Source organism: Rhipicephalus microplus, chromosome 3 (assembly GCF_043290135.1).
Source record: "Rhipicephalus microplus isolate Deutch F79 chromosome 3, USDA_Rmic, whole genome shotgun sequence".
Taxonomy (NCBI): domain Eukaryota; kingdom Metazoa; phylum Arthropoda; class Arachnida; order Ixodida; family Ixodidae; genus Rhipicephalus; species Rhipicephalus microplus.
In genome coordinates this window covers 227,703,952-227,731,782 of record NC_134702.1, presented here as the reverse complement: position 1 = coordinate 227,731,782, position 27,831 = coordinate 227,703,952, and the positions used below count along the sequence as shown (strand labels likewise).

Sequence of the window (27,831 nt, the reverse complement as noted above, 5' to 3'; positions counted from 1 at the left end):
CTTCTTTCGGGGCGAGGGGGAATCCTGTGACGTAAGAAGGCAGGGATGGTTAGGAGAAGTAGAGGAGGAAGAAGTGCACAGTAGAATAAACATGGCGTATGAGCCAGGCCACGTCTCCCAGTCATCATAGCGTCACATATATATACATATATATATATATATATATATATATATATATATATATATATATATATATATATATATATATATATATATATATATATATATATATATATATATATATATATAGTATATAGCGTTAACAGCATCGCCATCACATCTACAATTAACCACAGCGCCCTCTGTTGCTTATAGGTTGAAGGTTACATAATGTTATGGACAGACGGGAGATGGCGGACATCGTGAGGTCTTAAGGAGCTTAGCCCCTAAAATGGGTACTTGTTAAATAACGTCACATATTTGTGAATTGTCGGGGTGTTTATTACAGTCCATGTAGAATCAACAATAATTCACGAGCTGAACAATGCCTAACGCTGTTCGGAATTGTCGGAGGGCATCTTCTAAATGTTATTCAAGTAGGCCAGCCACCGGTCACAATAGCACCGGGCTATACTAATAGCAGCTGGTGATATGGACTGAAAAGAAGAAGAAGAAGATATTTTTTATTTGTCACAAAAAATATACACGCATTGAGGTAGAATATACAGAAGGAGGTCCCATAGCACAAGGCTGAAAGGGGACCTCCTATTAGAAAATGACATGTTGATAAGTACAACAAAGTGGCAACAAAAAAGCGATTAAGTAATTATTGATAGTAACAAAAACAACGCAAACATGCAATAAAACATGTCAGTAAAAATGGTAACAAAACAATGTTCAGTAATTGTGCATAACTATGAAAACAACGAAACATACAATAAAAATGGCAGTAGAATCGGGAACGAAATGACGTTAATTAATGATACACAGCTATTAAAAGAACTCCAATGTGCATGGGTAATAAATGTGAAAATAACGCACCCCGTAATAGCTGTAAATGTAAGAGAACGCCGATATATAAGTGAAGATGAGTTATGATTGCGAGATGAGATGTTTAAGTTCTTTTTTAAAAGCAGCTAATGGCAATTGTTTAGTGCTTAGTGGTACTGAATTCCAAAATTGAATAGCTGCAAATATGGTAGTATGCTTGCCGTAGTTAGTGCGTGCATGTGGTAGTAAAAAGTTGTTGTTTGAGGCAAACCTGGTAGGATTAGAGTTTATCAATGGAAATTTCTCTAAAACGTTGACTGTTATGGTACCATTAAGACACCTAAATACAAGAATCCGCAATTTATATTTAAATAAATTACACACTGTTTGTACATTATGTTGCTGAAAAAGTGGGGGTGCGCAGGAGATCGGTGAACTGAATGTTAGGATGCGAATGGCTCGGTTTTGGAGAAGTTGGAGTGAAAGGATATGAGATGGATAGGTATTCGCCCATGACGTGATACAGTACGTGATATGACTGTGGATGAAGGCGTAGTACAGTTTAATCAAAGTCTGCAAATTGAAGAATGGTCGTGCTTTAATTAGTGTTCTGATACCATGAGCAATCCTCTGTCTTATAAGTGAAATGTGATGATGGTACTTGAGATGAGCATCTAGAACTACTCCCAAGAATGTGCACTTAGTAGTACTAAGATGTCTGTGGCCGTTGATAGTAATAGTGCGTGTAGGTGAAAGAGGGTTATGACTAGAATGGAAGACAATGAACTGTGTTTTATTGGTATTAATAGTTAAACCATTAGCTGTGCACCAGTTCTGAATGTTATAGAAGTCAGAGGACAATTTATTAGTTAGCGCCCACAGCGATAAGATATGTCGACTTGCAGCATAGGTCGTTTAAAAGTTTGTGCGCGTATACAATTCTGTGAGCTCATTCTTGCTGAGAGAGACAGAAAGAGAGAGAAACAAGCAGCGCTGTACGTGTGTGCTTCTTTGCTGCTCAGTAGTACTTTGAGCTGTAAAAGACAATTCATGTTAAGCGAAAACCAACTAGCCCGACTGTAAATAAACCTATATTTTTACCTTCTCCTTCGTCTGGTCGGTGAATCTGCGAGGCCAGCTTAAAGCCTGGGCTTGCCGCTGTGCTCGAGTTCACTGCTTGATTCATCACCACTTTTCAAACCGCCGCCATCGCTCCAAGTTACCATAAAAAAGGTTGATCAGCTTTATCGGAGACTAAAGGTGAAAAATTCTTGGTTTTTGTGTTCCTAGAGAAAAGTGAAACGTTACGATAAGATTCGTCAACCGCATCGGCTGACAGCAAATTCGACTGAACAGCTTCGATTAAATAAAATAATTTTCTTGCAGCAGCAAACGGTTCTACTGGTCTATAAAAAGTTTACTCTTTCTCATTCGTAACTTCATCGGCCAGTCACAGCAACATAAAAGCATGAACAAATGACGTAATGCTAGAGGGGCTCTGTTCAGCTTTAGTCTGCTCTGCAGTGATACAGCTCAAGGCGCAAAAGCGTCGCATGCATAGACAGCCCGCACCGCAAAAAGCCTACTTAGAAAATCAGCCAAAAATAATGTTTGAAAATTATATTGCAACATTTTGTCGTAACAGCATATTTCAGTGATGAATGTGGTGAAGAAAAACTTCGCCTTAGTTCTTCGTTTCCCCAGCGCGTAACCAACAGTGACCACGGTCGAAAGTGGAAGGGGGGGGGGGGGGGGCTCAGTTTCTCTAACGTTCATCAGTGGAAAAGCTCGCCTCCCCTTACCCCCCCAACGGCTGATACTCCTACACAATAAGGACAGGTAGTAACCATGCAGCCTAACAATGAGAGTGGAATAGCTAGAAGAATAAAGGTGGAATGGGTCACATTCAGCAAACATTTTAAAATTATGAATGGTAATCTGGCACTAACCCTCAACAGTAAGGTATATAACAGCTGCATCTTGCCAGTACTTAGCTACGGAGCTGAAACCTGGCAGCCAACAAGGATGGTTCGACTTAAATTGAAGACTACGCAGCGAGCGATGGAAAAAAAATTACGGCATATTCACGGGGTGAATGATGATGAATGGGCGAAGCTCCGGAGAGATTCATCGGTAAACTGTGAATCTTCCGTGTAATTCGCCCAGTCTATCATCATGTAAAGACGTGAGAAATGCTGTGTGTGTATATACACAAATCAACTTTTATTTGTTCTTAGACGATGGATGGCTTGCGATGTCCCTTGCCTCGCGCCCTCGCAAATCGGGATTCTGTCTGCGAGCGCGCGCTGCTGCCGCCTTGCGCTCTCTCCACTGTGCAGCCTTATCCATCCGGCGACTCCGAGCGCGCGCCAACAGCGAACGGATTTTATTACAACGCTCACCCTAGCGTACGTCGCCGCACTAAATCGAACGATTGCCTTCAACCAATGACACGCGCCATATGTGACATCATTCCTATTTTATAAGATCTCGCGTCTTTCATCAACTACAAGTACCGCTTTCTAGTTTATAACATCTTGCATCTTTTCATCATCAGCTACAAGTACCGCCATCTAGTGAACACTGCAAGAACTAAACTAGAGGTGGCTACACACAGAGGACGGTACCGCCATCTAGTGAACACTGCAAGAACTAAACTAGAGGTGGCTACATACAGGCTACAAGGGACGCACAGCCCACGCCCTAAGGAGCTTCGCCCCTAAAAGAAAATTATAGGTGTAACCTTAAAAGACAAGAAGAGGGCAGAGTGGGCCAGAGAACAAACCGGGGTTAAGGATATCATAGTTGAAATCAATAAGAAGGCACGAACATGGGCCGGGCACGTAGCACGTTGGCAGGATAACCGCTGATCTCTCAGGCTAACTGACTTTATTCCCAGAGAAGGCAAACGCATGAAGTGGAAACAAAAAGTTAGGTGGGCCGATGAGATTAAAAGGTTCGCAGGTATAACGTGGCAACGGAAAGATTAACACCGGTTTGATTGGCAGATCATGGGAGAGGCCTTTGCCCTGCAGTGGGCGCAGTCAGGCTGATGATGACGATGAAATGTGGCAATTGAAAAATTACTGAGCGTGAAACAAAATATTCATAAGATGAACGATTCGATGGGCGCTTGTGAATTCAATTACAATTGCCCTCTCTATGCATTGTTTTGCGCTAAAAAAGTTTCCAATAGCCGTGCACCATTTCGACCAATTTCAAGTTTTGTTAGAAATATTGTGAGAACACAGACTATCATCAGCTTTTGTCATATTTTCTGCCCCGCACACCTAAACGTGATAACCACGACATGCGTGTCATGTATCAACATGACATGTCACACTGATAATGCGTTCGCGGCCGTTTCGCTGGCTTCACATATGCCAGACTTTGTATTACGTGACGCCGATGGAATACGAAGATATGTGACTGGTGGAAACATGATAATCATAAGATGCGTGTCATATGAGAACATGACTACATGCTACAGTCAAGGCGTCAATTCATTTCGACGTGACGCAGTGCGCGTGCTTGCCGGCGTTCATTTCAATGCATCACGCCAGCCAGGCGCCGGTCCTGCCATATACTCGCAGGCACGCGCCGCGCTGCGTTGCTTTGACTCATGCGTGTTTCAGCGCTTCCAGCGTCCCTCCGTCACGAAAAGAAGGAGACGCAGTGTTGTCTGGGTAACGCATCGGCACGAAATGCAGCATGTCGCATTTCGCACCGGTTGCGGCCGGGCCGTGCCGACAGACGCTGGTCGCGTCTAGCGTCATACTATGGAGTAGTCGCGTTTTGCTAACGTAGCGTCGCTGTGCCCCGCGAGTGCGCGCGTCAACGCTACATTGAATTGCAATGGGCCCTTCATGATGCGCTTGCGGCCATTTTTCTAGCACCACATATATCAAATTTGGTATTACGTGACGTCAATGGATGACGAACTATATGACTGGTGCAAACATGATAATCCTGACACGCGTGTATTGTAAGAACAAGACAACATATCACGCTTTTAGCGTGCTCGCGGCAGTTTCGCTAGCTCCACATATACTAAATTTGGTATCTCGTGACGTGAATAGATGAGGAAGGTAAAAGACACCGCCAAACATGATAATCATGACACGGAAGTCATGTACGGAATTGATATGATATATAAGGAGATGTTGGCGCACCATTACGGCGCCGGCTACTCCTTAGCCGTTGATTGAAACGTGAACACGTATCTTGAAGCAAAACATACAAAGCATGATTGATTTGATTTGTGGGGTTTAACGTCCCAAAACCACCATATGATTATGAGAGGCGCCGTAGTGGAGGGCTCCGGAAATTTTGACCACCTGGGGTTCTTTAACGTGCACCCAAATCTGAGTACACGGGCCTACAAAAAAACATACAAAGCAGTGCATGGAAAATAGAAAACTCGGGCACAGATATGCAAAGACACACTTATGCGCACATATCACAATGGTAAGTAAATGTTCGAAAGTCAATGTAAGAAGTCTCTGGAAATGTCCCTCGTTAATATTCGGTCCACCAGCACAAAACAGCAAAGCACACGTCTGGTCCTTATAAAGATGCATTCGCTCGTATGTACATAGTAGTCGACACGTCATTCATTTCACAACACACACGTGAAGGGTGTCACGTGATACTGTACATAATAAGTACATGTGTTACAAATGAAAGTTTGTTCTTTGTTAATACTTATCAGCAATCCCGCTGTCTTGTAAAAAACGTGTTAATGCTTTAAAGCGTGGGACTGTAAAACTCCAGTTGGCCATGAGCCCAGAAGTTTTTTCGTGCTAAATGGTCTGCGGTCCAATGCGAACAGTTCATACTTAAGATGGCGTCTCGGCGTGTCATGATGTGGACAGTCCATGAAAAGGTGACAGACGTCTTCATCTATAAATCCACATTCGCAATCGGGAGTTTCAGCTCTGCCGATTCTGTGCAAAAATGTTTTGTGTATGCGGTGCCTAGCCTCAATTGGTGAATTAGAATTTCCATCCTTCTATCTAATGCCAGCGTAATTTTGAATTCAATAAATGGATAGATGTGATATAAATCGCAGCTCTTTGTACTTTTGTCAAACCAAGCAGTTTTGCTCATTCTGAAAGTTGTATTCTTTATAATACTACGCAATTCATCTTTCGAAATTGGTAAAGAAACAACAACGTCTTTATGATGTGCTTGTCGTGCTGCTTCATCGGCAGCTGTGTTTCCAGGAATGTTGCAGTGGCCAGGTATTCACTGGAATTCGATCTCACGTTGCACTTTCCTTGCTTTGGTGAGCTCCTTCAGCGTTTCGTATGTCATACTATCACTTATTACTGTCCTGTTTGTACTGGAGAGTGATCTTAACGCGGCCTGTGAGTCACTGAAAAGTACCCATTTTCTAGCGTCTGCTACCGAGTTTTTAAACTTTAGAGCATACAGAATAGCGAAGAGCTCAGATGTAGTAGATGACGTCATGCGACATAATTTAAACGATTCCTGAATATTGAGCTGTGGTATGATAAATGCCGATGTTGAAGACGTTGTAGTACTTGAGCCATCTGTGTAAATATGTATGTACCCTGGATACCACATGTGTATCTGATAAAGCGCTGGTGGTTGAGCAGCTTGGATGAACATGTCTCTCTTTCTGATAATGTCATCCACTGAGAATTCAATGCTTGGTATTACAAGCAGCCATGGAGGATAGTCCATTTCAGAGCTCCAAAACTCATTTCTGGGTAATATATGTACATTACTCGGTACATCGTTATGAGCATTGCGTTTATCTCTTAGTAAAATCTCCAGTGCCAATGGGTGGTCCTTGTGTTGCGTCTGTAAGCGAAAAAAATGGCGGCATGTTTCAATTGTTCTCATGACTGGAAAGGGTGGTTGCCGAGTCTCTGCTATGACAAGGCTGCTGGAAGTCGCTCGTGGAACACCTATGCAGACGCGCAGTCCCCTAGCTAATAGTCTTTGAAGTCGCTCCTCTGAAGTGCGGGAAAGGCCGTGTAACACTGCTGCAGAATATGCAACTTTTTGTCGTATTAAAGCATTGTGAACAGCGAGCATGGATGATACAGATCCGCCCCATGATGTCCCAGCCATTCTGCGGAGTATATTCACTAGCGTATTCACCTCGTTTTTGAGTTTACCTCCACCTTGTAACGTTGTGCTGATTTTAAAGTGACATATCAACATTTCTCATTCGTGCTTCACATATCATTGATTCCCACTGTACGTGAGATCTGCCAATTTTTCATCCTCTCCGAAAAAGCCCTACAGATTACATACGATCCGATTCCATAGACAGGAAAGACTTTTCATCGTTTTAATTGGCAGATCTCACGTAACATGGGGATCAATGTAATGCGAAGTACGTGCAAGGAGTGTGACCTTGTAATTTTTTCATTAAGCCAAACATTACGAAATCATGCTACATACATGTACAAATCTCGTCGCTCAGACATATAATAAACAGTCGCGCATGCTTTATATACCAGATGATTACATTTGTGCCACAATACGAACAGTCACATGGTTATTACCAACTCAGAAGAAGTAAACGAATATGTAGCGCTTGTGCTTGCGAGGATGGTAACAATGGTTAGTGATGCGTAGACCAACTTCAGCGGATGTCCTATAACTGGCGCTAAGCCGACGAAAAATCCTGCAAAATAGGAGATCATATGTGATGTTTATAAATTTGAATGGCCAGCGACGCAACCACAATTGCGGTTTCACCAGCAATAGGGTGTTTTTTCAAAGTACTTTCGCCCCGTCGCGGTGGTCTAGTGGCTAAGGTACTCGGCTGCTGACCCGCAGGTCGCGGGTTCTATTTCCGGCTGCGGCGGCTGCATTTCCGATGGAGGCGGAAATGTAGGCCCGTGTACTCAGATTTGGGTGCACGTTAAAGAACCCCAGGTGGTCAAAATTTCCGGAGCCCTCCACTACGGCGTCTCTCATAATCAAATGGTGGTTTTGGGACGTTAAATCCCACAAATAAATCCAAAGTAGTTTCGAGACCTAACGCGGCGCTGTGGTGCTGTACTTGATTGCCATGCAGAATGCTTCATTTCAGTTCCTGCTATAGGACCATATTATTCAACTTTTGCATTCATCGGGTCAACGCTGCCAGTGTCAGTTTTTGTTGACGCTCTCGCACTTAAATTACAAATGTTTGTTCCCGCCGCTCCAGGGTCAAAAAACTGTCAATCACCTATGTCGTATGCACCGCCACACGGAGAATGTGGGTGTGTGCCTCATCCCACATATAGGTGGAGGAAATGGTTTGATGACGTACGTACGCAACGGGATTTCCAAGTTAATCATGTCATGGCCCGTCAAACTTATTCGACAAGCTTTCTTACCCCTAAATACTAATTCTGGTTTACCTCAAGTTAAGGAGGCGATATACGTAGTACATAGTGCGGTATATGATACACGGCGACATATATTACGTATATCGCCTCCTTAGCTAGACAAAAATTAGTATGGGACGGCGATATTGCCACCTACTTCTAGTAGTGGGTCGTATGTCAAGGTGAAGGCTCACACCACAGAGAAGAAAGAAGTGCACGTGGGCCCCCGCTCTGGCAAACAAGCCGTTATACTAGCTATTCGTAAAATTCCTGCGACTCATTCGACAGCTGTGATAGTGTCTGACTCGTATTCCGTGTGTTCATTCTTATCATCGTCGTCGACATCAGCAGTTTTAGAGACTTTTAAATCATTAATCCCAGCAAACATTCCTCTAGTGCGAATGATATGGGTACCAGGCCATCGTAGTATATTTATAAACGAGATGGCTGACACACTTGCGCGAACATCTCTTGATCTTCCGATTGTGCCAATCATGCCTCCTACAGCTTATGTAACAGCAGCGAGGTTTAGAAAGCTTTCCCTTCTTGAAGAATCATCAAAAATCGCGATACCGAATCCAGATTTCTCGCACCTGCACTTCACATGGAATAATAAATGGTGTCCCACGCGTAAATTAGAAGTCTTGATAACAAAATTGCGTTGCCGTGTACCACCTCTTAATTTTTACTTAAACAGGTCTGGTCTGGTGCCATCCCCTCTGTGCTCAAGCTGTAACGAACCTGAACATATCGACCATTTTCTTATCACATGTCACCGATTCAAAAATCAAAGAAAATACTGCTTCGAAATTTTATTCAGAAAATTAGGAATATCACTTAATACTCCCAATATTTTGTCTTTTGGGGCCACTTCATTCGGACACAGCGACAGGAACATCTGCGTGGCTCTCTGCGAATTCATATATAACACAAAAAGATTACCTTGTTGAGTCAGCGATCAGCTCTCGAATTTTCCTAGCCACACTACCACTTATTATTTAGCTGATACACTGCAATGATTCAACTTTCAGGAGAATTTCATATAACAATTCCACCTCAGATATTCAACAAATTCTATTACTCCTCCCCCCCCCCTTTTTTTTCCTTTTTTTGACATTGCGCCAAATTAATTTCACAGTCAAAACACAGTAATCATATTCCCCTAATCTAGAAAATCTATAGGTATTCACTTGCATTAACCACCGCATTCTTGGCCAATCCCCCTTAGTGGGTGAGAGCCACAAAAGAAAGGAACAAGCAAGCAAGCAAGCAAGCAAGCCCAACCGACGCGCTTGGTTAGAGCCCTGTTGCTGAGACGTCAATAAACCTTGGCGACACCTCCTGGAGAGACGTGACAATTGGTGGAGGTGCTGGGTAGGCCCCTCACGGATGTTTCAGACCCCTCCTGGAAGCGGCACCACAAGCCAGTGCGAGTCAACACTCCCGTTCATCGGACAAGCCGCAGGATCAGGGGATTGCCACCCGAAGCTGACCCTACAGTCCACACCAGTATGATCAGCACGTCCGTTCAAACCACTTTAACAGGTACGGAAAACCCCCCGGTGACTCGGTACACCCTCGAAAGTCCACAGGTTCCGACACCGTTTCATGGCACCGAGCTCGAAGACGTCGAGGACTGGTTGGTCGACTTCGAGCGCGTTGCTGCTTTGAACGACTGGAACGACGCGGCCAAACTACGACGTGTGTACTTCTATTTGGAGGACGGAGCACGTACCTGGTACATGAATCACGAGGAACAGATGACATCGTGGCCCGAATTCCGCCACCGGCTGTTGGATACTTACAGAAGTGCTGATCGCCACGAACGAGCGGAGCGATCCAGGCCCGCATCCAGATGCCCAATGAAACTGTCATGACCTATGTGGAAGATATGACGCGCCTGTTCCAACGGGCTGATCAGAGTATGACAGAAGAAAAGAAGGTGCGTCACCTGATGCGGGGAGTTAAGGAGCAGCTTTTCGCTGGCCTTGTACCGAGCCCTCCGAACACGGTCGCCGAGTTTTTGTCCGAAGCCGTCACGATGAAAACGATCGATGCTTCAGCATCGATCCACCCTGTATGAGCGGCAAGTGAACACGTCCACTGCTCAAGTTCTCACGACTATTGGGAGCAACACCGAGTGTCTGCGCGACCTTATCCGCTCCATAGTACGCGAGGAGCTGCAAAAGGCTGCCACACCACCACTACCTACGGTGTGTTCCATTGCAAGCATCGTCAAGGACGAGCTGCATCATGCCCTTCGTGACCCTGTGAGTCTGAATAACGCCACACCTGCCCCGGCTGACTACCACCGTGCGACCTATGCGGAAGCCTTGAAGCGCCCAGCTTCCTCTTCCCCGCTGTTAGTTCAGGCACATCCTACGGTTACACTTCAGTCGGCGCAGCCTCTCCGGTACTACGAGAACACACGCACACCCCCACCCCTCGTTTACGCCAGCCCTGTGAATCTTGCGGAACAACCAGCACACTACCTTGACGACAGACGTGCTTCGCCTCGGAAATCTGATGTTTGGCGCACTCCTGATCGCCGACCTTTGTGCTTCCACTGCGGTGAAGCGGACCATTTGTACCACCAGTGTCCATACTGGCGCCTTGGGCTGAGCGGATTTTCAGTATATTCAGTGCCTCCTCGGTATGGCCAGCGACCGCGGGACACTGAGGACTACCTGGCTCAACAGCGCATGCCACCGCCTTCTGGACGGCAGTCGCGCTCACCGTAGCCGAGGCGCTTTTCATCTTCGCCACAGCGCCATGCTGGCGCACGGTCCTCCAGTCCCCGCCGGGAAAACTAACGCAAGCGACCCTTGGAGGCGAGGTTGCTGGCAGTCGACGTGCTGAAGACCTCCGATCGACGCTAACAGTAAAGGGTGTAGATTCGACTGAGCGATATGTGCGGCTTTCTCTGGATATACCGGTGCTGACAGACGGCTATGCAGTAGGTGCTTTAGTTGGTACCGGGGCTGACTATTCTATACTAAGCGGGAAAATGACCAGACTACTAAAGAAGGTAATCACGCCCTGGCATGGCTCCGTGATTCGAACGGCTGGTGGCCACACCGTCTCTCCACTTGGAACCTGCACGAGTAGAGTTCGGGTCTGCGGTTATACTTTTGTAGGAATTTTCCTTGTGCTCTGTGAATGTTCACGCGACGTTATTCTTGGTGTTGACCTCCTGCAGGAGTATGGAGCTGTCATTGATCTTCAAGAGAATCGCATCACCTTCTCAGCCGACCGAGCAATCGACAAGCAGGACGACCAACAACGTACCGACGTTCTTCGTGTTTCTGCTGAAAGTATAACGCTTCCTCCAAGAGCCAGTGTTATTGTCGACGTCACATGCTGTGGATTGTGAAATGGTGAAGCGATTGCAGAAAGTAATTTTGAACACCTGCTGACTCAAGGTGTTTGTGTGGCTAGGAATATCATACAGCTACGTGATGGCCAATCTCAACTGCTCGTTACTAATTTCAGCAACGAACACCGACACCTTTTCTGTGGCACTTCGTTAGCGTTTGCAGATGAATTAGGAACCGTTCCCATCTGCTTCTCGTCGGACGCAGTGGAGGCCACCGATACGTCTCTAAACAATATCGATATTAATTCTAACTTCACACCAGAAAACTAGACAGCACTGCGAAAACTCTTGCTTGAATTCAAGTCATGCTTCGCTGCTTCCTCTAAGGTGCGCCAGACTTCGATCACTAGGCACAGAATCATCACTCACGACGACGCCCGCCCAGTACACCAACAGCCTTACCGTGTGTCAGCGAAGAAACGAGAAGCCATTCGTACGCAAGTTCGAGAAATGCTTGACGACGGCATCATCGAGCCTTCCAACAGTGCGTGGTCCTCTCCGGTCGTCCTAGTCAAGAATAAAGACGGAACGCTACGTTTTTGCGTCGATTACCGGAAGCTGAACAGCGTGACTAAAAAGGACGTGTACCCGCTGCCACGCATCGACGACTCGTTAGACAGATTACGCCGCGCCCACTATTTTTCCTCTTTGGATTTAAAAAGCGGGTACTGGCAGACTGAGGTTGACGAGCGAGACCGCGAGAAAACGGCTTTTGTGACCCCCGATGGCCTGTATGAATTTCGAGTCCTTCCTTTTGGTTTGTGCTCAGCGCCCGCAACCTTCCAACGAATGATGGACACTGTGCTTACTGGTCTGAAGTGGCAAATTTGTCTCGTATACCATTGATCATGTTGTCGTTTTTTCTGAAACCTTCCAGCAACATCTTCACCGCCTCAGGAGTGTGCTACAGGCTATTCAATCAGCAGATCTTACACTCAAACCGCAGAAGTGTCACTTTGGTTATGAAGAGCTCAAATTCCTTGGCCATGTAGTCAATGCCAAAGGAGTCCGACCCGACCCCGACAAACTTGCCGCTGTAGCCGCGTTTCCGCATCCTACAGACAAAAAGACTGTTCGGCGCTTTGTGGGCTTGTGCGCCTACTATCGACGATTTATTAGAGGGTTTTCAAAGATAGCGGAACCCTTGACTCGCCTTACACGCGACGACACACCGTTTGTATGGGCTACTGAGCAACAGGCTGCTTTTACCGAGCTACGACAGCGGATGCAATGAGCCCCTGTTCTTGCGCATTTTGACGATGATGCTGACACAGAGGTGCACACTGACGCCAGTAACATCGGCCTCGGCGCAGTGCTCGTCCAGCATCAACACGGCAAAGAACGAGTCATAGCCTATGCCAGCCGCTCACTGTCCCGTACCGAGGTGAATTACACGACCACAGAGAAAGAGTGTCTCGCAGTAGTGTGGGCGATCACCAAGTTTCGCCCGTACCTCTATGGTCATCCATTTAAAGTGGTGACAGACCACCATGCCCTCTGCTGGTTGGTAAACATTCGTGATCCCTCTGGACGACTGGCCCGATGGAGCTTGCGTCTACAGGAATTTGATGTGACCATCATTTATAAGTCTGGACGGAAGCATAAAGACGCTGATACGCTGTTGCGTGCACCTTTAGTCAATCAAGAAGAAGAGGACGATGACGGTTTCCTGGGCGCCCTTAGCTCATCTGACTTGAGCAGACGCCAGCAAGAGGATGAAGAGATTCGACCGCTCATCGACTATCTGGAGGGTCATAGCGCCGTTATACCTCGCCACCTATGTCGCGTCATGACGTCTTTCTGCCTCCGAGATAATGTCCTGTACAAAAAAAACGCCCGTTCTACAAGCCGCGCTTACCTCCTCGTCGTTCCGAAGGACATGCGGGACGAAGTTCTCTCCGCGTGTCATGACGAGCCTACATCTGGTCATCTAGGTTACTGGCGAACGCTTGCCAGAGTAAGTGAGGCGTACTACTGGTCCGGACTTTCGGCAAGCGTGAAGCAGTACGTTAAAAGCTGTCGTGAATGCCAGCGTCGAAAGTCGCCACCAAGCAAGCCGGCTGGATTACTTCAGCGAATTGATCCACCCCACAAGCCATTTGACCAAGTCGGCATGGACATTCTCGGCCCATTTCCTTTATCGTTTGACGGCAACAAATGGGTCATTGTTGCAACTGACTATTTGACCTGCTATGCTGAAACACAGGCGATACCACGAGCCACGGCTTCTGAGGTAGCACAGTTCTTCATGTGCCACATTGTTCTGCGCCACGGTGCTCCATCTACAGTGATAACCGACAGAGGAACAGCGTTCACTGCACAGCTTATTGATGAAGTTTTTCGACTAAGTAACACTAGGCATCGAACGACGACTGCTTACCATCCGCAGAGCAACGGCTTAACCGAGCGACTAAATAAGACAGTCACAAACATGATCTTCATGTACATCGACGTCTAACACAAAACATAGGATCGCATTTTGCCTTATGTGACGTTCGCTTATAACACCGCCGTTCAAGAAACAACCCGATTTACACCGTTTCGACTTCTCTACGGCCGCGAAGTTCAGACGATGCTGGATGCGATGCTTCCTTGTTAAGACGCCGATCAATTAACAACTGACGCAGAAGAATTTGCAGAGCATGCCGAGGAAACTCGCCAGCTCGCCCGGCTACACATTGGTCAGCAGCAACAGCTCGATGCACGACGTTACAATATGCGTCACAATGACGTATCTTACAGTCCGGGAGACCAAGTTGCGGTTTGGACCCCTGTTCGACGCCGTGGCCTCTCCGAAAAGTTGCTCAGCAGATACTTCGGTCCGTATAAAGTATTACGCCGCGTGAGCGACGTAAACTACGAAGTGGTTCCGGAGGCTACGTCGTCACGCTGGGTACAACGAAAACAACCGACCTCTGACATAGTTCACGTGGTGCGCATGAAGCCTTATTTTGCGCGTTCCTAAAAGACCACTTTTCCTGTGTTTTTTTTATTTGTGCTCCGACAATTGCCTCATCATTGGCGAACCTATCGCGTCTAACATTTGATTATTGGTGCCCTTTTTCATTGTTTAAACTACTTTGTTTTGGTTTTTTTTTGCAATAACTTTACAGCATCGGGACGATGCTTTTTTTTTTTTGTTGAGGAGGAATATTGCCACCTACTTCTAGTAGTGGGTCGTTTGCCAAGGTGAAGGCTCACACCACAGAGAAGAAAGAAGTGCACGTGGGCCCCCGCTCTGGCAAACAAGCCCAACCGACGCGCTTGGTTAGAGCCCTGTTGCTGAGACGTCAATAAACCTTGGCGACACCTCCTGAAGTGACGTGACAACATATACACAAGTGGGCAGCTACATAGAGATAAATAGATAGATAGATAGATAGATAGATAGATAGATAGATAGATAGATAGATAGATAGATAGATAGATAGATAGATAGATAGATAGATAGATAGATAGATAGATAGATAGATAGATAGACAGATAGATAGATAGATAGATAGATAGATACGCAAAGAAATGCTTCACATTTAAAAAGCAACGGCAAATCGTAAAATTTTGCCAAATACTATGCCTTGCTTCTCTACTCTTAGTTCGTGTTCTTTGCATTAGTGAACTGTAGGGTCCTGAGAAGATCGTAACGAAATAATGAAAACGGGAAGTGAATTTACACTACAATACGCGTACAAAAAAAGAAAGAGCTTTGTTCTCTTAACTCGATTAAGCGTTGTTTTCCTAGGGTAGTTTAAAAATAAAGTAAGAATTAAAATTGTACATCTTAAGACTGTGATAAGCATGAAGTATTTTATAATGCACTAAAAGTATTAAAAAGATGAAGAAAAACAAAAAAAGAATCCCCGAGATCCCAGCGAGAAATTGAAACAGAATAAAGACTTATTTGTTTTGTTTCGGTGGTGACATCTTGTAAGATGATGTGAAGCTAATTCACGGGCTGAAAAAAAAAATGCTTCGACTCGTGGCATTGCACATACGACGGCGCAATCACGTTGCGCCACGCAGCTGTGCGATTAGCGCACTCGGCCACGACCGCCGCCGTGGCACTTGCAGTAAGCAAGAGTTTATCAATATCCCACAAGCATTTGAAGAACCAAGTTGCAAAATACGGGTTAGAGAACAATGTTATGGCAATTGCAGCACGTTGAGAATGACTTTAATCGAAAGCTGAGTGTCAGGACTACAAACAGTGCACTGACCATTAGTATAACCTGCTTAGTTTTACTGCAGTGAACGTTTTTGTCTTGAAAAACAGGCCAGTGTTCATGCCGTTCCCATGGACTCCCATTGTACAATCTTTAACTGCTCTGGGAACAAAACTGAAGCTTACCCCAGCATGATCACTGCAGCCTTCTCATCCGCTAAGGTTCCCAGACGTGCTCTGTTGTCTGCGTTTTTCAACATCCAGCCTCTACAAATACTTATTCAAGAAAAACTCACTGGTTCCATTGAAAACGCGCTAGCTTCGAGCCGGGATCGCTAGGGGCGCTGGCTGTTATGTGTCCAGAAAAGCTTGATATGTGGAATGCAGAGGAGGAAGAAAGAAGTACAGTAATAAATGGCGGACGACATGCGTCTGTCCTAAGCTATTGGTGCTGTTTATTCAACTTCAACCTAGAATCACAATATATATATATATATATATATATATATATATATATATATATATATATATATATATATATATATATATATATATATATATATATATATATATATATATATATATATATATATATATATATATATAGTGAGTGAGTGAAATATATAGTGGGTGAAATATATATAGTGGGCGAATATATAGTGGGTGAATATATATATAAAGTGGGTGAAAAGATAACTTGCCGTGGGCAGGATCCTGCCCACGGCAAGTTATCTTTTCACCCACTTTTCTTCATATTTACATTACAATTTGGTCTAATATCTTCCCCTATACCTTCCTTGACAATATTGTCTGTTAGATCTCATTATTATTGTGTAACAACACGGAAAAACGAGCCCTTAGGTATACACTTCTTTCCTTATATATATATATATATATATATATATATATATATATATATATATATATATATATATATATATATATATATATATATATATATATATATATATATATATATATATATATATATAGTATTTTCACCTCCTTCGAAAATGCAGCCGCCGCAGCCGAGTTTCGATCCCACGACCTGCGGGTCAGTAGCCTAGTAGCTTACCCATTAGGCCACCATGACGGGGCTTGTATAAAGGGGGGCACCATCTAATGTTATCAGCAATGAATCACTCGGCACCGTTAGGTCAATGATGCCGGGCAGGAAATGGGAGCGTCTTTAGGATAAGATGTAAAAGTGGGAAAAAGCATACTAATCAGGCTATCAACGTAGCTCGAAAGCAGTTCGGTGACGGTACCTACGCCTGACACAATAGGGTGACCGGGATTATTTGGCTTACGTATTTCAGCTAATAAGTAGAACCTTCCTGGAACAGGGCTGATAGGAATTAGTGAATGCTTCGGTTTATTCGAAAGTTTGTGGTTCAATAGTAAATGCTTCATTGTGTCAATAATAATGCATTTAAACCTTCCTGTCGATAAATCCGCCGATAAAGGAGCCACCATAGTGTTAATGAATACAATGGACTACATTTGTTACGCTGAGAGGCAACTAGATGATCACACGTTTTACGAAAAGCTCGGTAACAACTCGACCAGAAAGTTTGGGGCATTGTCATTCACACAATGAAACATTTATTATTGGACGACGAAATTCCTGGTAAAGCGAAGCATTCACTAATCCCTGTCAGCCCAGTTCCAGGAAGGTGCTATTTATTGCTTGAAGCACATAGGCCAAATAACCTCAGTCGCCCTATTGTGTCAGGCGTAGATACTGTCATCTAGCTGCTTTCAAGCTACGTTGATAGCCTAATTAGTATGCTTCCTCCCACTTTTTTGTCTTAACTTAAAGAGACATCCCATTTTTTATCCGATATCATCGACCTATCTGTGCCGAGTGATTCATTCTGATTACATTAGATGGTGCCTCCCTTTACACTAGCCGCGCCATGGGGGTCCAGTGGATAAGCTATTAGGCTACTGACCCGCAGATTGCGGGATCGAATCCCGGCTGCGGCAGCTGCGATTTTGATGGAGGCGCAAATGCTACAGGTCCGTTTTCTAAGATTTGAGTGCAGGTTAAAGAACCCCAGGTGGTCGCAGTTTTTAGAGCCCTCCACTACGGCGTCTTTCAAATTCATATTGTGATTTTGAAGCGTTGAACCCCACATATCAATAAATTCCTTCACACTACTAACATTCCCCATGACGACAGCATTCGTGCAGTTGTGGATGCTTACGACTACTCATTCTTGGACAAACTCGTTGACAGCTCTACACTAGCCACACTACTAAAACACATTCTAGAGCTTAACCATTCGGATTTCAACAGTTTACACTACGTACAAATCAGTGGCACTCCAATGGGCACCAAAATCGGTCCAAATTACGCGAATTTAATTATGGGCAAACTATAAACTCGTTTTCTTTAAACACGTAAGCTACAGCTATTATAAACATTTCATAGACGATATTTTTCTCAATCGGCACTAAGGCAAAACGTAACTCTTGACCTTTATTAACGCCTTCAAGAAGGTTCACCCATCAATTTTATTCTCGGAATCATACTCGAAGAAATCCATCAGTTTTCTAGACGTCAGTGTATCACTACGAGACGAAAAAATTGCTACGAAAGTATACAGGTAACCAACTGACGTCCACCGATATCTTCATTTTAAAAGCAGCCACTATAAACATTGTAAGACCAGCATACCCTACAGTGAATCACTTCGTTTTAAGAGGCTGTGCTATGACAATTCAGACTTTGCTAAAAGTTGTGACAGGCTTGGTTGTGACTGAACAAAATTTCCGCCTCGGATAGTGAATGACGCGATCATGCGCGCCGAGGCGATTGACCGCGCGACACTTTTAAAACGGCGTGAACAAACTGTGCAACGAAAGCGTACCAGTTTAGTTTAGGCACATTTTGTGTCAACTCGAAATGTTATTGTCATTCCTAAAAAGCACTATACCATTCTAATGCAGAGTAATCGTTTCAAAGACGTCTTTCCGGAACGTCCACGAGCAGTCTCTTGATGATTGAGAAACCTACGAGACATACTGACGTCATCTAAATTAACACCTGTCCATGTGGGATGTCATCCGCGTAACAAGGCACGTTGCAAGGTGTGCCCCCGCATGACGACTTCGGTAATTTTTAAGAGCGCTGCGTCAAACTTCACTCCAAGAATAAAAGGCAATTTCGATGGTGACACGAGCATTGTAATTTACTTGGTGGAATGCTCAGTGTGTTTTTACTCATACAATGTTAGCTAATATAAAAATAAAATAAAAACAAACAAAAAGAACAAAATATAAGCGTTGTGTACAAACAGAGCAAGTAAGTATGGGCGTTTATACAATGCTAGTTAGCGCAGAACGAAACAAGTGATAATCGGTCACGATGGCCACAGATCCGGGAAGGTGGTTCCAGCCTACTGATGCTCTAGGAATAAATTAATTGCTGCATGTCTTAGTTAGACATGACATAACGCCGACTTTACTAGGATAATCAATTCTAGATGACCTTTTTCGATTTATAAATTTAATGCCACAGCATCTGAAATCAACGAGAATCCAGGTAGGTTAACATGGTTACCATTTTTGCCAGTAAAGTAAATAGCTCAATCATCGTAATCGGCGCTTACACTTGCTTTCTGGTGTGAGAGAAGCTTTAGTGACATCAGCGCAATCAGTTACGTGACCATAAGACACATGTATACTCGCTTCTATACTGTGACGCAAACACTGATATTTTGGTGGTGTACATTTCATTGCAAACAAATTCGGCCTATCAACATTGTATAGATTCTTTAATCATTGCGTCATAAGTTTGGTGGTACCTCAAACAAGCTACATACTATCTCTGTTTTATGTTCCATTTTTCGTAGCTTGTGACATTTTCAGTATGCACCGCTAATCCGCTACCTATGCTATCAACATGCCAAATGCTGCGCGTGTCTTGATATGCACAATGCGGAATATGCATAGTGAATATGCACAATGCGGAGACCCCGTTCCAAGTCCTTATTTAAAACATAACAGTCACATGCGTGTATGCCCTCACGAAGGCTGGTCCCCGACCACAACGTAGGGAATAAAACATCGTTTTTCGTTCACTCGTCCACTTCACTTGAGCGCCTCAATACTACGCAATCCAGAAAGACTTTATATATATTCGAAGGTCGCAGGTTTGGTTCCTGCCCACGGCAAGTTATCTTATCACCCACTTTCCTTTCTTGCCATTTACCTTACAATTTCATCTAATAACCTCCCCTATACTTTCTTGGCATTATTGTCTCTTAGACTTCATTATTATTGTGTCAAAGCAGAGAAAAAGGAATCCTTAAGAATAAGCCCATTTCATTCTATATATAGTCATAAAAATATGTCTGCTGAAAAACAAAAGATTTACGAAGCATCTGCCAGTCCTCTTACATCTCCATGCTAAACTCTGAGGCATTACTGTCAGGCATTAGGTGACACAATCCTTCTATGTCCCTTAGAACGGCCGTCATTTTTATACGGCGCATCTCTCGTCTGGCTATGACAGACTTAAAGTATTCTTTGAGATTTCATTCTGTCAAAAAAGTAAAACTTACTTTGCGCGTTGGTGAACAGACGATTTAATCAGCTTCGCCAACAGTAAACGTTCTCCGTAGGGCCACACCGATTTTTTGTTTTTGCATTTGGGGGGAGGAGGGTGCTGTACGGCTAGCTTTTGGCATTGCTGGTTGCTATCGACCCGCGTAAATATTTTAGAATCCCATGAAAAGGTAAAGCATGAAATATATCTTTGTTTGAACTGGGCTCGATTCCCTCCCTTTCGCCACGGCCTCCTGTTTTGAGCGGCGTGCTTTTGGCCAGGTATTTCAATTTTTTTCAGCCCGCAGCATTTTGAGCACAGCTAACTTCCACTAAATTGGCTCAGTTGCTCTAAATAAACTAAACGCCCCCTTAACGCAAGATGAAAAATTAAGACAAAATAAATGAGAAAAAGGAGCGCCATTTGTGTTTCATCTGTGTCTTTTCTTCTGGCAGTGGTTCGGCGTCTATAATTCAATGTATCGTACTAACTAGTCCAACAACGAGACCGGCTAAATTACAACGAAGTTGGGGATCTTCAAGGCCATCAGCTTGTTTCATATTTCTTTTTTTTACATTTTGCATACAATCCAGCAGCACCTTCGGCAACAAGAACTAGTGTGCGGCATCTCTCAAAGGTACCCATCAATGAAAAATGCTTGCGTACAAACAAGACCTTTCTTACGGCACAGTGCAACCTAAGTGTGCTAAACTCCCAATAATCGTGACTGTTAAAACCTTTTCACCCAAGTTCGCTTCCATTAAAACGTATTACCAGCTGTTTTAGACCACGCGCTCCTGCTGATGTTCACAGTACAGAATTAATTTGGAGCACATCTAGCTTCAGGTAAGGCATGTAGTATTTTGCTAAGGCACGTTGCCGGAATATAGCAAGTTGGGGCTCATGATTTAAATGAGTATAGCGCACCACACAAAATACGGGAAAATAGAGACACACACACAGCGCTAACTTGCAACTAATGTTTTATTTGCGACCACCCATGCTATTTATACAATAACAGTAGACTGATAAATCTTGGAAAAAGATCATGTTAAGCTAGAGCACAGCTCATGCACGCGTCATCAATAATTGCGACAATCTGCATTCGCCAAATTTAAAGTGAAGATTCTAGGTATTCTTTTCTTTAGCTGACAAAGCTATGGAAGCCACACTCACACATTTTTTTCTTTCATTTTGTCAATTTTAAAGGCTTCAATGATTTCACGTGTAGTTCTGTCACGTTCCCTATAGAGATTATGAGTGTCTTGAAACATATTGTCATGTGATTACAGAACGACCACAACGTCTGTTCACAGGAGCAGCACTGGACGTCAAGCAGAACCAACGTTAGAGCACGAGCACACCAACCGTCCTCTTCTTTTTTCACACCATGGCACGTACTCGCATTGGCATGGCTAAACCTCGTTCCATGCCTGTGGCATTACCCCCCCCCCTTAAAAAAAAAGTACCACCCCGATGACCAATGATGATATGATGATGACGATGATATGTGGGGTTTAACGTCCCAAAACCACCATTTGATTATGAGAGACGCCGTAGTGGAGGGCTCCGGAAATTTTGACCACCTGTGGTTCTTTAACGTGCACCCAAACCTGAGCACACGGGCCTACAACATTTCCGCCTCCATCGGAAATGCAGCCGCCGCAGCCGGGATCCGAACCCGCGACCTGCGCCGATGACCAATGCCGATTAAAAGTTAAAGTAATCGCGTACACGCACAAAGACGCATGATGAAGCAGTGTCAGGTGGCTCGGGGGTAGTGTGGCTTCATCCGTGACACATGAACAATGTCGGTCTGCTGGGAACATCGAGGTCGCCGAGCTGGGTCTTCAAGCACAATTTCGTAGTTAACATCTGTTAGGCGCCGTAGTACTCTATAAGGACCGAAGTAGCGATGAAGTAACTTTTCCGAGCGGCCCCTTTGGCGAACGGGGATCCACAACCACACCAGATCACCGGGTTGGTAAATAACATGGCGATGACGGGAGTTGTACCTCTGCGAGTCAGTGCGTTGTTGTTTTCGGATCTGCTCGAGTGCAAGTTGGCGGGCCACGTCGGTGAGCCGGATAAAGTCATTCGCATCAGTAGGAATATCGGTCACGCCAGGCAAGAGCATGGCATCCAGCATCGTAATTGCTTCTCGACCGTGAAGCAACCGGAAGGGAGTGAAACCCGTAGTCTCTTGAACCACAGTGTTGTAAGCGACCGTTAAATATGGCAAAATTTCATGCCAGTTTTTGTGATCGCGGTCGATGTACATAGAAAGCATGTCAGCGAGCGTCTTGTTTAATCTCTCCGTCAGTCCATTGGTTTGTGGATGGTATGCGCTCGTTTTGCGATGAGCTGTTCCACTAAGTCTCGTGACGTCTTGCATCAATTGGGCTGTAAAGGCTGTTCCATGGTCAGTGATAAGAACTGTTGGCGCTCCATGGCGGAGGACGATGTTGTTGATGAAAAAATGCGCAATCTCATTGGCGGTGCCTCGTTGTAGGGCTTTCGTTTCGCAGTACCTCGTTAAATAGTCAGTAGCGACTACGATCCAGCGATTGCCATCATGTGACTTCGGGAAGGGCCCAAGCAAGTCCATGCCAATTCGTTCAAACGGTTGTGACGGGGGTGCAACAGGCTGCAATAAACCAGCAGGGCGCACAGGTGGGGCTTTACGGCACTGGCAATGATTGCACATTTTAACGTAATGCTTGACATCCTGGGTGAGCTTTGGCCAGTAGTAACGAGTTCGAATCCGGGCAAGGGTACGTGCGAATCCTAGGTGGCCGAAGGAAGGCTCGTCGTGGCAGGCAGATAAAATGTCAGCACGTCGCCCTGGTGGAACGACGAGGAGGTATTCAGTCGCATAAGCTTCGAAGTTCTTTTTGTGGACGATGTCGTTGCGGAGACAAAATGACCCTGAACGTGCGAATGCCGATGGTGGACTCGAGCTGTGACCTTGAAGGTATTTGATAAGTTGTAGGATCTCTGAATCATTCCACTGTTGTTGGGCCAAGTCAGATTCACTGACTGCACAAAGAAAATGGCCATCGGTATCATCGTCACTCGATGTCGTTGCGAGGGGCACGCGCGAAAGGCAATCAGCATCAGTGTGCCTGCGGCCCGACTTGTAGACGACTGTAACCTCAAATTCTTGAAGGCGCAAGCTCCACCTCGCGAGGCGCTCTGAAGGATCCTTGAGATTGGCCAGCCAACAGAGAGCATGATGGTCCACAACTACTCTGAATGGACGGTCATACAGATACGGTCGGAACTTTCTTATCACCCAAATAACAGCAAGACATTCCTTCTCCGTGGTCGAGTAGTTAGTTTCCGCAGATGACAGAATGCGACTAGCATAAGCGATGGGACGTTCAGTGCCGTCTTGCCACTGTACGAGCACTGCACCTATACCGATGTTGCTTGCGTCAGTGTGAAGTTCGGTGGCGGCATCTTCATCAAAGTGCCCTGGTAAGGGTTTACTCTGAAGGCACTGTTGAAGCTTGGAAAAAGCGGCTCTTTGCTCTGGACCCCACACAAAAGGAGTATCCTCTTTCGTTAAACGGGTAAGGGGTTCAGCGATGTTGGCAAAGCTCTGGACAAAGCGCCTGCAGTAGGCGCAAAGACCCCAAAACCGGCGCAAATCCCGTTTGTTCGAAGGTGGATGAAATGCAGCCATGGCCATGGTCTTTTCTGGGTCTGGTCTAATGCCATCGTGACTGATAAGGTGGCCGAGGAACTCTAGTTCTTCGTAGCCGAAATGACACTTCTCCGGTTTTAGCGATAGGCCTGCGGATCGAATAGCGACGAAGACGGACTGAAGTCGTTGTAAATGTTGCTCAAATGTTTTGGAAAAAACAACGACGTCGCCTAAATACACGAGGCAGGATTCCCACTTCAGACCGGACAGGACGGTGTCCATCATCCTTTGGAACGTTGCCGGTACAGAGCACAATCCAAATGGTAACACTTTGAATTCGTAGAGGCCATCGGGAGTTATGAATGCTGTTTCTTCCCTGTCGCGTTCATCGACCTCGATCTGCCAGTAGCCGCTGCGTAAATTCATTGATGAAAAATATCGGGCATGTCGAAGTCGATCCAGTGAACTATCTATGCGTGGGAGAGGGTAGACGTCTCACTTCGTCACTTTGTTGAGCTTCCGCTAATCGACGCAAAATCAAAAAGTGCTGTCTTTCTTTTTAACAAGTACGACGGGTGACGCCTATGGACTGTTCGAGGGTTGGATGACGTCGTCGTCGAGCATCTGTTTCACTTGAAAACGTATTGCCTCTTGTTCTTTTTGCGACACGCGGTAGACGTGCTATCGTACAGGCTGTTCGGTAGGGTCCCTTATAATGCGGTGCTTCACGGTTGGGGTCTGCTTGATTTTGGAGCTGGACGCAAAGCAGTCACTATACGTACGTAAAATCATGCTTATCTTCTGCTGTTGCGCAGGGGATAGCTGGCAGTTCACGTCAACTGTGCTGGATAATGCAGTGTTACCTTCGGCCGCAGTGGGATTGGAGCGATAGTGGAACATTTTTCGTCATCAATGGCTTCAAAGTTCGCAATCGCTGTTCGCTTTGCCAAGTGTTGGTACTGGCCGCCAAAATTCATGATCAGAAGCTGAGTCCTCCGATGTTTCACTTGGACGATAGCACGCGCGACACAAATCTGCCGAGCCAAGAGCACCGAGAGGTTAGTTTCCGCCATGCCACTACTCTTGTTGTCACAGTCGCTCTCTACAGTTACCAACATACTGGCTCGCGGCGGAAGTGCGATGGTGTCGTCAGCAATTTTTTTTTTTTTTTTTAAGGTTTTGAAATTGATTTATTGATTGATTTATTGATTTAATTCGAAGTGTTGTGGTCTCCGCAGCTGCATCCCTTTGTAGGGCTGTATGGTCGTTAGACAACGTTATGAGCAGGTCGCGAAGGTAAATGATGGCTCCATACTCGCGGAGAAAATCCATTCCGAGAATCAGGTTTTGGGAGCATTCGCGCAATACAACGAAGGAAACAATGTAGGTCGACTCACGAATTCAGAGGCGGGCAGTGCACATTCCCAGCGGTGTCAATGGGTGACCTCCCGCAGTCCGGAGGTTGGTTCCATGTCCCCAAGGTGTCGTTACCTTTCTTAGCTGTGCAGCGAGGTCAGCGCTTATAACAGAATAATCGGCACCCGTATCTACCTGAGCGGTCAGCGGGTGGTTGTCCACAAGGACAGAGATACGAGCAGAGACACGTTTGTCGTCGATGGCACACGTCGGTGAAAGGATGTCGTCGGATGTCGGCAGGCAGATCGAGGGAGGGTCTTGTAACGGTCGGTCAACAGCGGCCTCACCTCCAGAGGTCGCTGTTCTTAGTTTCCCCGGTGCGGGCTTGTGGATCTACTCGATCTTCCTGCAAGGACGTCCGCAAAGGTCGATTGTTGGCCAGGCGACGTGGAACGCCATGAAGACGGTGAGTGGGATTGGTGACGCGGAAGGGCTGAGGATCGTTGGCTTGCCAAGTATTCGGCAATAGCACGGGGCCGCTCACCATCTCTGGGTCGACGAGCATCCGGACGAAAGCCAGGAAGACCCATGTACCAGTATGCGCACTCACGGTAGATGTGACCTGGTTCACCACAGTGATAACATAGAGGCCGGTTGTCGGGAGCACGCCATACACTGGATTTCCGTGTAAGGGCTGGGTTGCCGTACTGCGGTGGTCCTGAGTAGAATGACGGCACCGTCTGCAGGGTGGACGGACGGGACGGATAGCCAGCAGCCGGTGCATGAGTACCTACTGCTTCTGCGTACGTTAATAGTGGAGCTTCGGCTGGACGCGGGGCCGTCATGGGTTGGACTTCGGCTGCACGCAGAGTCGTCACGGGGTGCACCAGCTGCCGGACCTCTTCGCGAACGACATCCGTTAGAGCAGCAACATGGGGCGGAGAAGACACCACGTGCAGCTTTTGCAGCTCCTCGCGCACAATACTGCGTACGAGCTTCATCAGGTCTTTTACAGTCATGACGTCAGGTGTTGGTAGGGCCGACGACACTGACGAAATACTGCCAGGACGCTCATACTGATAAGAACGCTGCCTTAGCATTCTCTCCATTGTCGTGGCTTCACGGAAGAAATCCTCTACAGTGCTGGGAGGGTTCCGCACTAGTCCCGCGAACAGCTGCTCTTTCACTCCCCGCATTAGGAGGCACACCTTCTTCTCTTCCGTCATTGAGGAGTCAGCTCGCTTGAACAGCCGCGACATGTCCTCAACGAACATGGCAACACTCTCGTTCGGACGCTAGTTTCGGGAATTAAGGAGCCGTTGCACTTGCTCCTTTCGTTCAGAGCTTCGGAAGGTATTCCGCAACTGGTTGCAAAACTCTGGCCAGGTTGTCATAGTCGCTTCATGGTTTTCGAACCAAGTGCGCGCAGAGTCCTCAAGATAAAAGTAGACATACCGAAGCTTTCGCTGCTCGTTCCACTCGTTGACGCTGCCGCAACGGTTGTAGTCGTCAAGCCAGTCGTCGACGTCCTCGTAAGGGTCACCGTGGAACGGCTTCGGGGTTCGCGGGGCGTTGAAGAACCATGGAGGAGGCAGCATTGATGTTTCTCGGGTTTGCGTTCCCGCACTAGCCAATGTACTGCCGAGTTGTGGAAATGGTCCGAATTCAAGAGGTAGGCCTAGTTGTCGCCTGCTACGCCGTAGGTCAGCTGTTTCTTCCAAGTCGCGACTAGTGTCGGGACCTTGATGCTGATTGCAGTGCATACAACAGTTCCCAGCACCTCCACCAGAAAATGTCACGTGATTACAGAACGACCACAACGTCTGTTCACAGGAGCAGCACTGGACGTCGAGCCGAACCAACGTTAGAGCACGAGCACACCAACCGTTTTCTTCTTTTTTCACACCATGGCACATACTCGCATTGGCATTGCTAAACCTCGTTCCATGCCTGTGGCATTATAAACGCAACCCTACCTCTGACAGTGAAGGACCAAATGACTAGTATACAGCTTTTTCTATGATGTACTTCTGTTTTCTAAGTCTTTCGGTCACACACCTTCCGGATTGGCCTATGTACACACAATCACAAGTCAAAGGAGTGCAATAGACAACACCACGACGACAATTCACGATTTTTTTCCGATGGTTGATCTTACAATGCCGTTTCCCGCTACTGTCTGCATTAACTCTTTCGCACATTCTTTTTAATCGTTCGGGAGCAGAAAACACTACATCTCCACCAGGCCGGCCAGGTGCCTTAGGAAATTTCATTTCTTGTACATCGGAAATTCCTTTATGGTACATCACCGACCAATGTCACGTAATCCAGCTGATTGCAACGGCGGCCTGCAAAGCTCGGACACTTGGTTTCTACATCTAACACAAGGTGCTACGCCCAGAAGTATTTGCACTGTTCGGATACTGTTTGCCTTCCTCCAACCATGGTGTT

The 27,831-nt window shown here is 45.8% G+C and overlaps 1 protein-coding gene across 2 annotated transcripts in view; it reads right to left on the bottom strand.

Moving 5' to 3' along the window:
* Positions 1-388: 388 nt before the first annotated feature.
* The window catches only part of LOC142804149 (caspase-2-like), a 161,672-nt gene continuing 134,229 nt past the window's right edge, over positions 389-27,831 (bottom strand). Inside the window, exon 7 of one of the 2 annotated variants that reach the window (XM_075890762.1) lies at positions 389-2,216. In XM_075890762.1, the coding sequence (XP_075746877.1) occupies positions 2,185-2,216 (32 nt within the window). In that variant the 3' untranslated portion in view covers positions 389-2,184. Of the gene's footprint in view, positions 2,217-9,082; positions 9,196-27,831 lie in introns of those variants that run through there. The other variant, XM_075890761.1, reaches the window with a different exon arrangement.